The sequence below is a fragment of the Oreochromis niloticus genome, linkage group LG23, assembly GCF_001858045.2.
Source record: "Oreochromis niloticus isolate F11D_XX linkage group LG23, O_niloticus_UMD_NMBU, whole genome shotgun sequence".
Classification (NCBI taxonomy): Eukaryota; Metazoa; Chordata; class Actinopteri; order Cichliformes; family Cichlidae; genus Oreochromis; species Oreochromis niloticus.
Window position 1 is genome coordinate 30,815,669 of NC_031986.2, and position 16,655 is coordinate 30,832,323.

At 38.0% G+C, this 16,655-nt stretch overlaps 1 protein-coding gene across 1 annotated transcript in view; it reads left to right on the forward strand.

Moving 5' to 3' along the window:
• The window catches only part of slc1a7b (solute carrier family 1 member 7b), a 47,533-nt gene extending 33,600 nt beyond the window's left edge, over positions 1–13,933 (forward strand). Inside the window, exons 9-11 of the mRNA XM_003444296.5 lie at positions 11,036–11,170; positions 11,286–11,385; positions 12,925–13,933. Of these exons, the coding sequence (XP_003444344.1) occupies positions 11,036–11,170; positions 11,286–11,385; positions 12,925–13,185 (496 nt within the window). The 3' untranslated portion in view covers positions 13,186–13,933. The remainder of the gene's footprint in view (positions 1–11,035; positions 11,171–11,285; positions 11,386–12,924) is intronic.
• The last annotated feature ends 2,722 nt before the right edge of the window (positions 13,934–16,655 follow it).

Consider the following 16,655-nt stretch of genomic DNA (forward strand, 5'->3'; position numbering starts at 1 on the left):
AAGGCCCACTCCCACTTGAGAACACTTCATGCTTAAGTGGTCTCTGCTCCTCTTCTGGGTCCCTCTCTTCTGGGCTTCCTGCAAAGGATAGAAAACACTTTCTCCCTACTATGCTCTAAGTTACTCTGTTCCTCAATTGTTCTCTTCATTCAAACCTGATTCAACCTAATATTACTCAAAACATGAACCTAATTTCATATTTGGTTTTTGACTTTTATTTTCAAATCTTAATCAACCGTACTCAGCATTTGTAAAACTCTTAAAAGCACTGCCTTTAAGAGAATCGAAGGAAGCACGTCTCTGCATGTGCTTCCTCTTGCTCCTTATCTGATCACCCACATCCTGTACACAAACTGTCACTGCTGCAAGGGCCTCTCATCTAAAGTCACCTATCACAAGAAAATGTATCAAGGAAATCATTATACCTGCTTATTCTACTAAAGGATAAAAAAAAAAAAAACAACCACTTTAATCATTACATGTAAACACATAGTTAATTGCTCCTAGATAAACTTCATCATAGCTAAAAGCTGAACTCTAACTGTATTTTGAACTCCCATTTCCTGGGTGATAACCTGTTTGAATATATCATTTTATTTCATTTTGCTGCTCTTAATGTAATGGTACATTCTAATTATATTTTATCAGTCATTATATTTTATCAGTCTTAACCAAAATACATAAGCTTTCCCCCCTTTGGACCTGGTTTAAAGCAAAAAAGAAACCTCGGTCACTTCGACAAGCGTTCGTTATTCTGTAGCTGCATTTTATATAATAAGACTCATTTAGAGCTGCATGTGTTATCTCAATATTTTACATGTCACACAGTTTAGTCACAACCCAACTCCTATTCAGTTCCTCTTGTCTGTCACTTGTTACCGGGCCAACTCAAATTCGGTTAAAAGCTAAAGGAATTTCAGTCTTTTTGCCTCAAGTCAATACTGTCATGTGTGTTAAGAACTCCATATGTCTGTAAGCGTGTGCAATCCTTCAATAACTCAGGTCATTCTCACAGTAGATTGGCTAATCATAATGTTAACCAAAAGTTTGTGACCCTCAAGAGACGACTCTCTGAGCCAAAACTCCGTTAAAGGCACCAAAATGCAATGTGTATGAAAAAATCATTTCTACATATATAATCTCCAATATTATTCATTTAAGTCAGCGAGACTTTTAACCTCCTCATAAAAGCTCTCCTCTACCCTAGAACTAAATCTATTTACTATCTGTTTCTAAAGCCTACATTATAACAACATTCTAACATTATGTCACTGTGACAACTTATCCTAAAAATCAAAAAGAAATCCCACATTTTTTACTCATAAAATGTTCACTATTTTTCCCCAAAGCATATCCTTTATTCCCACAATTTCCCCTTTAAGTTTTATATACCACTTCTTATTAACACCAGCAATTTATCTTCTAAACCGAATTCGGTTCATTTTAATCCTCTCTTTAAAGAATTAACAATCTCTGCCCCAGTTTTACCATATTTAAATTATCAAACAACCCCAATAGTTATAAAATCATACTAAAACCCATTTCAACTTAAGCAAATTAAATCTTAAATCCCTCTCTTTTTTGACACATCTCATGTGGCAAAAAACTCAAAATGCTCCACCCAAGCTTAGGAAATTACAAGGGAAAAAAGGTTAGTCATATCATATCATTTCTCAGAACCCTTCAGCCATCCTCCTCTCCGGTATTTTGCTCCAGCCCTGAAAACCTGTGTTTAAGGAACAAAATCAATTTAATCATCATGTCAAATCTCCTCCAAATCGTTGCTCCATGCAAAGTCTGGATCCTTGGAACTTCCTGGAAACAAAACCTGTGTGTTAACCAGAACTTCACATTTCATACTCAATTTCCCCACTTATGATCCAACCTGTGTTATAACCCAAAATAAACTTACCCAGAACAGTTATTAATCATGTGTCACCTCAGTTCATGGTAACTTGGGTTACATCAATGTTTCCCTTTTAGCATTTAGCATTCTATAATGTAATAACATAATCCAACCCCAGTAAATAATTTTCTCAAAACAAACATCCACTTCCCCAGAATTAAGTCTTCCACTCCTCCTGTTTGTCAACCTTTTATTTGTTTCCCCTCTTGGTCCCATCACTCACATTCACTCACATGCATTCACACATGATATTTTTGCTGATACTGCAGCCTTCTGCGCACGTCATCAGATGCTCCACATCAGCAAAATGAGCTCAATCATTTGTTTTATTTCGTTTTCCTTTTTAGGAAAATAGTTCTCTATATTTTTTGACTGGATTGACACGCTGCAATCATTTTTAGACAGAGACTCACCGCCAATCAGTCTCTGATTGTAATCAATTATAATTCTGTAATGCCCACCTGATTTTCGTACTTGGTAATTTTGTCAGCGCCGTCCGTTCACTCTCTTCCAGGCCTGCTTAGAACAAAAATGAAAAAAGAGAGCTGATTATTAGCTCATCAAAGTACAAAACAAAATCACCTGACAGGTTTTCCCGAGTGCACTACTACAAAAATTTTTGGGGCCCCTCTCAGACATATCCATGTCTTAATCAAACACCCTCTCTGGAAATAAAACAACAGCCTCAAAAATCTGAAACAATCTTAAATTTCACCCGTTCAACACACCGAAAACCTCGTCAAAAGATCAAAGACCGTTTGCACAATGTCTCCCTTCCTCACTTTACCATGTGTTCATTCAGTATAAGATCTAAACCAATTTCAACAACGTATCATCCTTAAATTATAAATTTCCTGTCCAAATCTGCCCCTCTGAACAGACCTGACCACCGTAATCAAATATCCTGATACTTTACCATCATATATTTCGCCAAATAATCTTCAACAGCCACCGCTCTCTCTCCTGAACTGAAAGCCTCCGACACACACGCACACAGGAAGTGTCTTTGTCACTCACTCACTCCAGCTAATTTGCATAACTCACTCCCTTGTCATACAGCTTCGTTTGAGTTATTCCACAACTCTATTTTATCCAAGTGTGTTTTAAGTGTATTTTCTTCAACATTCACACCATTTTAACCCTCATGAAATTAGCAGGCTGATTTAATTACGTATGTTTGTGTTCTTAGCCAGGTTTTAAATCAATATCTGTTCATTAATCTTCATGAGCTTGTCTCTGTAAGGTTAGTGCATTTTCTGTTTGTATGTGTGATTTTTATAAATGTTTCTTTATGATCTTTGTGATCTTGTAAATGTTTCTTTTGCAGTGTTCCAAACTCCTTTTGACAGGGTGTGTTTTCTCTCTTTGGCTCATCACTGGTCATTGTTAATGACATTTCCCCTTCGTCTGTGCCCAGTGGCCTTACCTGTTAAATCCCGTCTCCTCCAGTGACTCCAAGGTCACTCCGGGACTTAGGTTCAAGCAATCGTGACTGCGCCTTGCCTTAGGTTGTCCCAGGGTTTCGAGGTGGGATCTTACCCGTCATGGGCTGTCCAGCCTTCCATGCCCGCCTACTACAGGGGCCAACTGGGCAAGAGTGTTATCAGGTCTAGGGGACACACTGGTTCTGGAAATTAAAGGAGTGTAAACTGCTTTCTTTATTAAACTTTCCAACAATAATTTCACATGTAACAGTTTGTGTACGTGCGTTTTCCATTCATTAATGTAATTGTTAGTTCATGTATTTATTTCTCTCGGTCTGTCTCTTTTCTAAAACCTGTAATTAATATAATTTTATTACTTTATTACTTTTTCTTAAAACATGCATTCGCTTCATCTTCTTAGAATTTAACTCTGTCTATTTCTCTGGGTGCTCCCCTGACATCATCAGTCACACACACACCTTCCTCTCACACACACTTTTAAATATTCTAACCTCTTTCAGACGCCATGACTCGTCTCACACACACTGCCTTCTCTCTCTCAAACTTCCATTTTCCACTCACTCAGACAAATCATGCAGAGTCACTCAAATCAAATACTGACAGCCTTCACACAGTTAAAATCACACAAAATACGCTTTCATACGAGTATTTTGGACATGCCTTCCATGACCAGAAAGAGCAAGTCAAAAGAAAAAAGAAAAAGAAAACTGAAACCTCTCATCGTCTCACCCCGCTTCTCCCCACACACACATAACTGAAAAATAAAACACACCAACATTTATGGCTCACGAAATATACATCTATCAAAATTCAGTCATTTACTATACATCCACACTAATATATTCAAACTGTATTTACACTCTCATAATAAGCAAAACCAACCTCTTATATACAGGCATTTAGCAAAAAGCTCAATTCTGTCGAAACTGAAACCACCCTCTCTGCGCGTCCCCGCTGCTCATTTGCATTTACACACACCATCAGTGCACATCCGGCTGTGCATTACTGACACAGAGACTGATCTTACTCATAGATCTCATATTTTATATTACAGACGTCTTTATTTTTACAACTGCACAGATTTTTTAGGCCTCTTAGCTCCTACCAATTTCGAAAAATTTACCATAACCGACTCGAACGGGCAAACCTCAGGTTTTTTGCGACCGATTCAGCAGACCAGACTCGAACTGGCCTGTCCAAATATCTAGTCCTAACTTAATTTACAGGTAGCCAAATAAGCGCAAGAATAGGGGACTTGAACCCCTAGCAATTTCGGAGTTTCCCAACCTCTCCCCCGCTGTCGACGGTACTATCCCTACTGTCCAGTAGGTCTAAGGTCAGCGTCCTGCCTTAGCGCCTTAACAGACGCCGCTGTCGTCCTAGAAAAATTTTGAATAATTTGAAACAACAATCTAAGCCCAAAACAGGATCAAGATTGAGGCAGATCTACCTTTGTGGACATAGGGGACTTGAACCCACGAGATGACCATCACAAGATAGACCCAATGTCCAGCGGGACTTGAACCCACAGAAATGACCAATTTCCCTACTTTCTACATTTCTTTGGGACTTGAACCCATTACTTTTACTTATCACTTATCATTACTTCAACCAGCATGCTCATGAAATTCCCATCAAACTTTATATTACAGACCTTCACCAGTAATTACAGTGACCAGGCTTTTAATTTGACATGCCCAATGTGACACCTTTTGGAAATCTATTTCAACAGGCAGTGTCTTACCTTTAAATGCCCCGGGGAATGCCTGCTCACTTTCACCACTGATTACCGTCTGCCCGTCCAATTACCACGGACCCCGGATCTCTCAAAGTTCCTCCATTTCTCTCACCGGACGAAGCCCCCAAATGTTAGGGTTCAATGTTGAGAGAAGAATCCATAAATAACCACAGATCCGGTCCGGTGTGCAATTAGACAGTATTTTAATAAACACATGTGTGAGTCCGACCGCTGTGCAGATTTCAGCGTCGAACTGAATTTACAATCATTAGACAAGGTTTTATAGGGGTAGGACAACAAAGCCCCCTCTTTTGCAAAACAGACAATAGTACAGCTTACGTCAATCCAAACCACAAAATGTTCCATGAACTTTAACATAGCTTTAAAGAACATTGTCTTCGGGTCGGTGCTTCCCCTCAGCTCGTCTTTGCTGTCGCTCGTCTGGTGCACTTCCTCTAAGTACGTCGGCACACATCTTCACTTCTGCCCTACCAAAATAGATCTACCATGGTGTGTATGTGTGTGTGCGTGCACGTGCGAGGCGCGTGCATGCTGTGTACTGCGTACGTGTCATGACCTCTCACTATTTGTCTGTCTGTACGTGTAGAGTTTGCATCTGCTTTCTGAACCTTAGTTGACCTCAACTTAAGCAACCAACCAGGCTAAGGCCATCCTGTGTGTAATGATCTTGACTTATATGTAAAATATATAACAACTGTTTCAGTCTACCACAACTACTTAAGGCTTAATCCGCAATAAATGCATAATAAACACCCTGCTCTTCACTTGCACTCACTCTGCTTTCGGTTTCACTTCTGCAAAAGCATGTAACTTCCTGTCCCTGCAGTCAGCTTCTCACCCACTGAAACGGTAATGATGATTATAAAAATAGCAGCAAATAATAGCAGGAAAATATTTCTATTCCCCACAGAGGCTTCTCAATTAGGCAGTTGCCTTAGAGACATTATTAACATTATTGTGTACTTTTGGGGCCAGACTCACCTTGAGATTTAATCCAAAAAACAAATTAGGCAAGAAGAGTCTTTAATTTACTTTAAAGTATTTGCATTCAGCACAAAAATGAACTAAACACAACAAATCCCGATGAACAAAAATAGATGGAAAAATGAATTAGAACCACCACATATGGGGAAAAAACAATCAGTCAAAGTATGTGAGAATATCAGGACTATATTTGAAGTTAAAATTCCACAACAGTTGATGTCATGGACCAATACCTCTCACAGAAACATCTTTCAGCTGCTCCCGTCAGGGGTCTCCACAGTGGATGATCTGCCTCCGTCTCACCCTTTGTCTGGCTTCCTCTCCTCTAACACCAACCCTCTGCATGTCCTCTTTCACTACATCAGTGCACTGTTAGCCTTTGCAGTAATTTCCATAGCTTAGTACTGCAAAATCAACAGTAAAAAACTCTAAAGGATGTTAGCAGTTTAGTACTGTAATTTGCATGTAATTGTGGGAAAATTCCATGAGATTACATTATTTTTACGGTAACTCACCGTACTCATGGAAACAGCTGTAAAATACAGCAAATGTAACAACTGGTGATGTTACTGAGATTATACTATTACACCATCCGGATTTCTGTTGTTTTCTACTGTAGATCTAAAAGTAATTACTTAAATCCTCATTCAGAGTGTATTACCATAAAATGTGATTCACTGTGAAAGTAGTATAACATATAAACTACAGCATAATTTTTAACTTAAGGAGTAAGTTGCAGCCACACTAAAATTTAATTCCTTGAACTGAATGGAACCTCATATATTAATAAATGTATTTGTTAAGTCAAACAATGTGAAACATTAGTAATACTATTAATTAATAGTATACTTGTAAGGTTAGTATTGTGATAGAGTCGCGTATATTTTAATTATACTCTTGTAGACATTATGACATTATGCTAGTACAATTATGGTGAACAAAAAGTACATCTAAAAGTTAATTTCAAGAATACTGTTATGTACTAAAACGGGGGCCAATATAGTCCCAAGAAGCATTATTAGTATACGTACTAGGTAAGGTATACTTGGGAAATATAATTGAAGTATACTTATTTTTTGTATGGCCAGCAACAAATACTAATGGCTACATTTAGAGTAATGTTTAAAAATGACTTAATTTAGCAGGGTGTTCCTTTTTTCTCTTCTTATTCTTTCTGGACCTTCATTTGTTTTGTATAAGGTGGTACTTTTTAAGACACCTCTGCCTAACTACAGTGAACTAACCTAATAATATGCTCTGCACATTATCACAGTTTAGCGCGTTGGGTTGTGTTTTTAAATCAATTGTTACGTTTTCAAAGCTTTTTAATGCGACAGGTGCGATAGCCGACACCACACCTTCACCTGACGTACAACGTGACGTATGACGCACACGTCGGGTATTCACTTTCAAAACAACAATGGGGATAGAAAATATTGCTCGAGTGGTTAATGCTCCTTTCGCTGGTTGCCAACCACCATTAAATAACAACAAGAAGAAAATATTGATCTGCTTCTCTTAGTTTTGCACGTTTAAGCCGCAATTCACACTCAAACAAAGCTGCAAAGCAGGAGAACAACATGACCATCAACTATTCTGTGCCACAGATCCAGTTCGCTGCAGCACAGAGTGATGATGAGACCGTTAACATGTGCAACTTAGAAGTAGTCAGAGGTAAATGGATGTTCAATCGGGTAAAATGCAAGGTTGATTGGATTATATCTGAAGATCGTATGCTATTCGTGATAACTCTGCTAGACTCCAAATTGCTCGTCCATGCGGGAGTATCCCAAAATTAAATGAAACCACTTAACACTTTTTCCCTAAAACGGACTGACATGGGACACATTAAAGTTGGATCGGAACCAGCTAATCAGTCTGAAGGTAAGTGTTTTTTCACTTATTCGAGAGAAGTCCGAAATGCGTTCTTATTACTGTTTGTTTTGACTTTTAAGCTACCCTACCAGGATATTTTCATTCAAATGCTAAGACAAAATGTCAATAGCTATGAATGTGGAGACTCAAAAGACTAGTTAGGTAATAGTTGCCGATGGATTTATGAGACTTGATAGAAACTTGGACGTTTGCAACAGGTGAATCGGTGAACTACCGAGGTTGCGCCCAAATGCTTAAAGCTGTTAGCTGGTCAGTGTTTTCAGGTGTGCTTGTACTACCTGTACGGTGCGGAGTGCTGACTAAGTCATGTTAAACCCATTAAAGCGTCGAGCTCAAATATCTTTTCGTTTTTGTGCACTGCTCTCTTGTCGGCACACATTTTCTGTTTATTGAAGCCTTTTGTGAATAATTTTGATCATGTAAAAACTGGGAATTGGTCCCTATTGACAATACTCTTATTTTTTGCATTGTATATGTCATTCAGGAAAGGTAATTGGTCACTGAACTTTTTGCAACTGTGTATTTCTAAATTTTGTGGCTTCAGTGCACGCAAATTTATATTGTTCAGTTTGCATGTTAAAAGCCTGCCAAGCACCCCAAGGCTGATTATGCTTGGTAAGAAGTCATTTATGAAATAGAGCTGATTAGACCATATTAAAATTTCTGTTTGGCACAGGAGCTTTTCGTGGACACAGGTATCCAGTCTCTGTTTTGTTAGCTCAAATCTCTGTAATTTCCTTTATAAACCAAGGTTGTTGGACATGTGTCTCAGTGAATCCAGCAAAGTAACAATATCAAATTTCACATTACATATTACTGATCAACATAGTAATCTAGCTACACCAACAGCAAAAATACTGAAGTCAATACTGTAAAGTTTAACAGCAGAACAAACTATAAACTCCAAAATAACCATACAGTTGATTCATCTCCGGTAATTTAACTGGGCTGACTCTTTGTTAGGTGTGTTTAATGGGCAGAATAATTCCCAATTATGTACAATTATAATATGTTAAAACGGACTTATGTACATAAGGCCATTAATAATTAACTGTACATAGCTATTTGCTTTATGACTATCTAGACAGTGTGAAGAAGTGAAGTATTGAAATTATTTTATGTTGCATAATGACAACATGTTGCCCCTATACATTTAAGGACAAAGTTCAATGACCGCCACCTGCTGGATGGTGAGTGCAGAGGGGCGTGTAATTGTTGAGCTGGACAAAGAGAATATCTTTGCTGATGCAATGTCAGTCTTCTTTGGTTCATTCTATGTATTGAACCTGGAATACCAGGAGTCAGCGTGTGCAAGGTTTTTTGTAAGGATAAACCCTGAAGAGGGAACAAAATGTACCTCCAAGGTTGGGACAAGCAGAAAGACTGGGACCACTGTGAAGCGAAAGGTTGTTCACATTAACCCTCATGTCACAACTTTCCTCCAGTGGCTTACTGAATTTGAGTGGAGAACTTCAAATTAGGTAACTGTTTTTTGCCATTTTTAATGAATTTCTTGTATAATTTAAGTGACCAATGTGTTGTTACCTGTGTCTCCACAGATGATCCATGGCCCATGCTTTCTGGACATTTACACAAGATGAGCAACAATGAAGACAAGCTCTCTTGCCATCTTGCAAGACGCTGTCTCTGTCCAACAGGTTTTTTGAGTGCAACAGTGTTGATTTTTTTTTCCTTCTTTTACCCGTTTGTTAAAAATTATTGCAGCTACTTACACTTTAATTGTCACATGTATTGGCTCACCCTACAAATCAATGAACTCAGTCCACAAAGCAAGATCAGGGTTCAGTGCAGGTCAGTCAAGTTCCTTCACACCACACACGCTCATCCATGTCCTTGTGGACCCTGCTTTGTGCATTGATTTGGTGGTGTGAGCCAGTATTTTGGACAAAGTGTATATAAAGGCAGAAGTGTGGGGCTTGATATTATATTCATTACAATTCAGTTTATTTGTATGGTGCCAACAAAATGAATGCCAAGGCACTTCACATTGTAGGTTTAAGACCCTACAAAATATAACTAAGAAAACCCAACACTTGAGCATATGTTGTCTGCCATGATATGGATATGACATAATATTGTTATTGTTTGTACAACCATCTGAGAAAATAATGGATTACATGGTTTAGTAACAACAAGTGCTTCCTCAATCAAAATATGTTTTCAGTTCTTTTCAGTTTTTGATTTTGGAAATGTGTATTTCTGCAGAGGAAAATCAGAACTGAAATAAAAAGTGGTGTAAAGCACATGAATTATATTTTGTGTGTGTGTGTCTATCTATCCATCCATCCATCCATCCAGTTTTTTTGGAACCCTCCAGTCTCTTACAGTATGTTACTGTTAACTGAAATTACGGTAAATTACGACCTGTTAAACAGTAAATGACCGCCTGTTGGGAACGGTATCCTCTAGCAGAGATGAATATTTCTGGTACTGATGATGCGTGATAACGGTAAGTTACTGGTTAATATATTGCAGTTTATTACCTTGCAGCGGGCTTACAGTGACATACCGTGAATAAACGGTAGTATACCAATTTCTTAATCACAGTATGATGTTACTTTGTTGACGTAATTTACGACATAACGACATAACGGTATCTCACTGGCGACAGTGACGCCAGTGAGATACCGTAAAAAAAAAGCTACGGTGCGTTACCATAATTTGTCCAAGAGTATTATACCACACCAGCAAAAAACGGTATCATCCTGCAGAACGGTAAGCTGCCGTAACACGGCGTCACGGTATGACGCTGGCAACAGTGACGCCAGTATGTTACCGTAAAGTGGCGATGAAAAGTCTAACAGTGTGGGTTAGGGTTACTCAGGGAGTCTGGTTGGCATAAATGCAAATTGAAAGCATTCTTTGTCACTTTAGGGGTTTATTTGGACAAAGAAGCAGTTTTTTCAGAAGCTTTCCCATATTTTCTGTCACACATGTACTGTTTCAGCAGGAGAAGTCATCCACTTTATATTTGTCATCAGCTTTTTTTACTTTAATTGACTTGACCTCCCATCTCTCCAACAGCATCACTGCTACTGCAGCCAGCATAGGTGCAGCAGGAATACCACAAGCTGGGCTGGTCACCATGGTGATAGTGCTAACATCCGTTGGTCTGCCAACTGACGACATCACTCTCATCATTGCAGTAGACTGGGCATTGTAAGTTGCATATCACTTCTAAAATGTATGAAAGATCCAAACCGGCAACAGCTCTACTGACTCGATTTCTATCGGTCCAAATCAAAAATGTCACAAATGTCTTTTTCTTTTACAGAGACAGATTTCGCACTATGGTCAATGTAATGGGGGATGCTTTGGCCACAGGCATCATGGCACACATCTGCAGAAAAGACTTCATGAAAGAGGGAGATGGGGTGAGTTTTAATGACAATATGTTTCAAATGGGTAATTCTGGTGATTGAGCCCATAGTTTGCTTCTTGGGGCTGAAAACTTTATTAGTTCTGTTTCACTCATTTTTAGAGGTTTGGCTAAGTAGTAGAAATTTGGAAGAAATTGAAGTTTTAAGTGTGCATTTACTATAATTTTAGGTTTAGTCCTCCCTACTTTTTTAAAAACAAATAGGTCACAGTACAAAATCATTTGCAATGCTTTAAACAGCAATTACAACCCCAGTTCCAAAAAAGTTGGCATGGTGTATAAAATGCAAATAAGACAGAATGAAGTAATTCACAAGATTCCCATAAACCTTTAAACTGAGACAAAGCACCGTTTTAAGAAAAAGGGATGATTTGTCTAAAAAACGGGGGTGGGTCAAAGAAATTCTGGAAAAGTGAGCAGCACTAAAAGGAAACAGCTGGAGGAACATTTTGCAACTAATTGGGTTAAATGGCAACAGATCAGTGCCATTGGGTATAAAGACAGAATCTTAGAGAGTTTCTCCGAAGTAAAGAAGAGCAGAGGCTCCCTAATCTACAAAAAGCCGCATGTAGAAATGTGAGATCTCATCATCTGCAGTACATAAAAATCTAATATTCAAAATCAAAATATTCAGAATCTGGGGACAAGTGTGAAAATGAGTAGTGATGACTATGATTTTCAGGGCCTGGGGCAGCACTTCATTAAAAACAGACATGATTAATACTGCATAGGCTTAGGAACACTTGCAGAAATCACTCTCTAAACACAATTCAACATGCCATTCACAAATTTAGGTTAAAGCTGTATCATGCAAAGATGAAGGCACACGTGAACATGATCAGAATAGCCAATTCTGATGGTGCATTTCCAGATGCTTTCACATCTGGAAAGGCACCATCAATCCTGAAAGGTATGTAAAGGTTTTAGAGCAACATATCCTCCCGTCCAGTCCACGCCTTTCACCAGTTGAAAGCATTTGGAATTCAGTAAAGGACTAGATGTTATAGTCCCTGATATTGCATCACTTTATATGGAGAGAATCTTGAGGGTTGGCTGTTATGAGGAAAGACAGCCCAGAAACTTTACCAGCAGCACACGTCGTTGTGTGCCTCAACATTTTTATTTTTTTTCATTGGGGTTGTAATTGAACAGTATAAAACAGCAGTGACTAATAATGAAATCTGATTTGTTAGTTGTTGTTGATGCTAGTTCCATGACTGACTGATGCTCTGTGCAGGATGTGCCCCGCCTCTCATCCTATCACAGCGTTAGTCACCCATGACCCTGAGTTTGACAAGTGGTTTAGAAAATTGATACAATAATTCAAAATACTTCTATTGAACCTAAATGGGGTTTAAATGGATTCCAAATCTTTCGTGTACGTTTTACACAACATACAAAGATTTTGGAGACTGAGCTAAAAAAAAAATTTGCACACAATTGATGGACATTTAAATAATGTGAAAAGAAGTGGCACTTCAATAGACTGCCTTGGATCAATTTTAAGTAGTCCCTTATATTATCCAATCTCCAGGTGCCTTTGATCTGTGAGACCAAAACAGCAATGAGCACCCCTCCTGTGATGAACTGCCACAACAACAATGGCAACTGCCGACCCCCTCCTTTAGGGGTGAAACACCAGTTCATCCCTCCTGAAGTGGCTCAACTCATACAACTGGAGGAGGGCGTTCGGCCGCTTTCAGACAGGAAGAAACCTCCAATTCCTCCGAGACATCTGAAGAAGAGCAAAGAACACTGCACTATAGATATGAATGGCCTTGAGACCAATGTATAGCCTCCTCTTGCAGTTTGATAGGTTCTCTGTAAGTTATGCTGAAAGGAGCGCAGCAGCAAAGGACACCTATGCAGGCAGAAGGACAATACAGATGAGGTCATCTAGCTCCGCAAAAACATTTTAAAGCAAAGCAGTTGCGTAAGACTCCACAATAGCGCATTTACAGTGGAGTTTATGGCAACACAAGGACAATGATAAGATTTCTATTATAAAATTTGTCCTTGGTCCTGTACCTGCTATTACTTGCATTGATTCAATAATTTTTATTTGATATATACATTTTTTTATGACTTTTTGTTTTTGTTTTGTTTTTTGACAATGTATTTTTTTCTTTGTGTTTTGTACTGCTGTACTGCAAGCAGCCAGCTGTTTGCATTATAAAAGATGAGACAGGATGTCTGCTTGGAGCTAAATGATCAGGAGGCAAAGTGAAATGCACACATTCTTTAAGTTTGCCTTAACAAAGCTGGTGGTGCTAGGCTGATGGTGACTATGGGAGAAGAGGAAGTTGAGTGAACTGAATTTGTACCCACCCCTGTAGTGATGTTATAACTTTGATATGTGTTTAAAACAGATATTAGAACTGTTTTATGTATTTGAACAGCCTCAGGATCAATTGATTTAATTAAGCTTTCTGGCATATTAGCAGCCTCAAAACATCCACTAGTAATTTAATTAAATGTTTGTCAGTTGACTTGATATCAAACAGAAATTGGCACATTTCAATAAAACATGAAGTTACTAACCAGCTCTTCCATTTCTGCTGTATTAGTTGGTTATTTTTTTCTCATTTATGCAGTGAGCCAATAAAGCACTGGGGGAGCTTGCTCCTGTCAATACCCAACCTAAATTATTTCACCCAATCTCAACTCCAGTAGAAGAAGGGAATGGAAAACTACATGCCTTGTTCCATCTCGAAATGCATCCAAAAGTTGAGGTATTTAAAGGAGTTCAATAGTCGGATTTGGATAACGTATGCTACAGTTAAATTAATCCTACTATAACATACATGTAAAAAAAAAAAAAAACTTTTTGTAAAGTGACCTATATAAGTGTATCAGTCAAACTGGTTAGTGACACACCCCACCACCACCACCACAGCTGTCTATTCCTCGACTACTGGAGGTTACTGGCTGGGTGACAGCCAGTAGGGTGCAAACACTTAGGGTGTTTGGGTGCAAACACTTGCTAACTCACCACAGGGAGATGAAACTTGAATAAGTGAAAGAAATCAGTCAAAGAAATCTTTGAATGGAAATTAAGATCGTACTATGTTGCACGGGCCTGGATATTCATGCCATTTTCTTCTCTAAAATATCTATATAACAACTGCAAAGACAGTCTAAGTTGCAACTAGCTAGCAACAAACACCCTGACCGACTGTTTAAGACCAAAGTCTTACTATTTCTTCTTCATGTCATTTTATTCCAGTTAATAATAATCTACTTTCATAAACCTCTTAGAACAGCACCATCTCCTTTTTCTTTTTTTTCAATTGACATATCGTCTTACATTGAAGCTGCTGGAAAATTGTGAACTATAGTTTCTTTCCACTGGCTTTGTCAGCAAACATATCACATATGTGCATGTGTAATACTTGGCACAGGCACCATGATTTTATCAACTGCTTTGTGGACTGCTTGGTACCGTTTGAGGTGGTGACATAAGTGAAGATTTGACAGACTCACTCAAAGGGTATCTCAAACCTAACACAACCTAACGCCCAGTTTAATCTATATGGGAACACAAATTTAAAATTAAAATAAAGAATACTTGCATTCATTTGGAAAGTTTTTACTTGGGTCATAAATCAATGTCTATACAGTCATACTTCTTTCAGCAACTCAGAGGCATGGCCACCTGCAGGCTATTGGAAAGAATCTAGATTTAATGCACATTTGCAGAAAAAGCGTAGAGCACATGCTTTTTATAAATTACCGTTACAGTTTTGCTGCTCCAGAAAGAGAATTTCCATCATGATCCAAAATTATTATTATTAAGAACATCTTCTTACTGCACATTTCACTTTTGTCATATAAAGGCAGAAATGTACTCTTCCAAATAGTATGTTTTTATCTGTTTTGTCATTCCATTAATAATTTTTCTCAGCTCTTTACACAGTAAATACCAGAGAATTCAGAGCATACGGTCTGAGATGTGTTTTTCTAGTGTCCTGCCTATTTTTATAATACTGAACAGATCTGCTATAGCTCCACATCAGAGCAGTGACACTGCCCTGTGTGGGAGAAGCTGCAGAAATAGCGAACAGATTTTCGTCTGAATGTTGTGAAACACAGTCTTTTTCAGCCTTTTCAAATAATTTATTCTTGTGTTCTTTGACTGTCTATGTATGACAATACTGCATTCATATCAGTTAAGTGAGATTTTGAGAAATATGTATCCTGTTAGAAAACATGAATGAACTAAAGGGGCAGCAAAATCAGCACTGGTTGAAGCTCCAGTTTTGTTGATAGAATTAAAATATTTCATTCGCAAGCAGATGTTATTAATCATAGCGGAAAATAATAATATGTATATTTACCTTCACTGCAGGTAAATCACTGCTTTTCAAGATTACTGCTATTATTAAACCAACTCGCTGGTAAAACAGTACCATTTATCCAAACTGTTTAGTAATAGCAGAAAAAATCATTATAACTCTTATCTTATCAGTCATTACGATTTCAGTTACTTTGTTAAACAGCATGAAGGTAAGATGTCTATTTACAAGTGACATATATTGATGGATGATGGCAGCAAATATGTTCTGAGTGGACAGAATCAATTACCAGTCTCCTGTTCACTTTATGTTTCTGACATTATACTAAAATTTGGCTGTAATTGACCTAAAGGACGCACTTAAGATAGTCCTTAATATGAAGGAGTGAATAAACCTTAACACGTAAAACAATAAAATATTTTTTGCAGATAAAATATCAGTTTTATGTCTTTTATTTTTTCTTAGACTTAGACTTACTGGTCTACTAGTAGAGTCATTGCTAATGGGTACTAATTTGTCTTTTAAGGACATATTGGACTCTGACAGAACTTCTGTCTTTCGCCTCCTTTTTAGCACCCCATTTCTAAAAGATACACTAGAAAAACCAGAGTATAATTAAATCATAACAAAACAGTAAAGATTTATGTGTGGTGTTTTTGGACTAGCATATAATAACAATAACAACAATAATAAAATCTCCAATTTTTTAAGCCTGCCTAAAGTTCTGCACATCTGCAAGTTGCTTTGCAACCCTCGTCCACTCCACCTACTCTTTTCAAGTTGTATATGATCGATGTCACTAAAGGCTTTTGAATTATGTGCCAGGGTTATGCTGCTTCTTATAAATTACCGCAGATGGAAATGGCATCTTCTTTAACTATAGTGGTCATGACTGAAATATAAAACACTATCAGTGCATTTATAGCATATTGCTGTAAAGGGACTGATAGTGCTTATTCATTCTAGATGA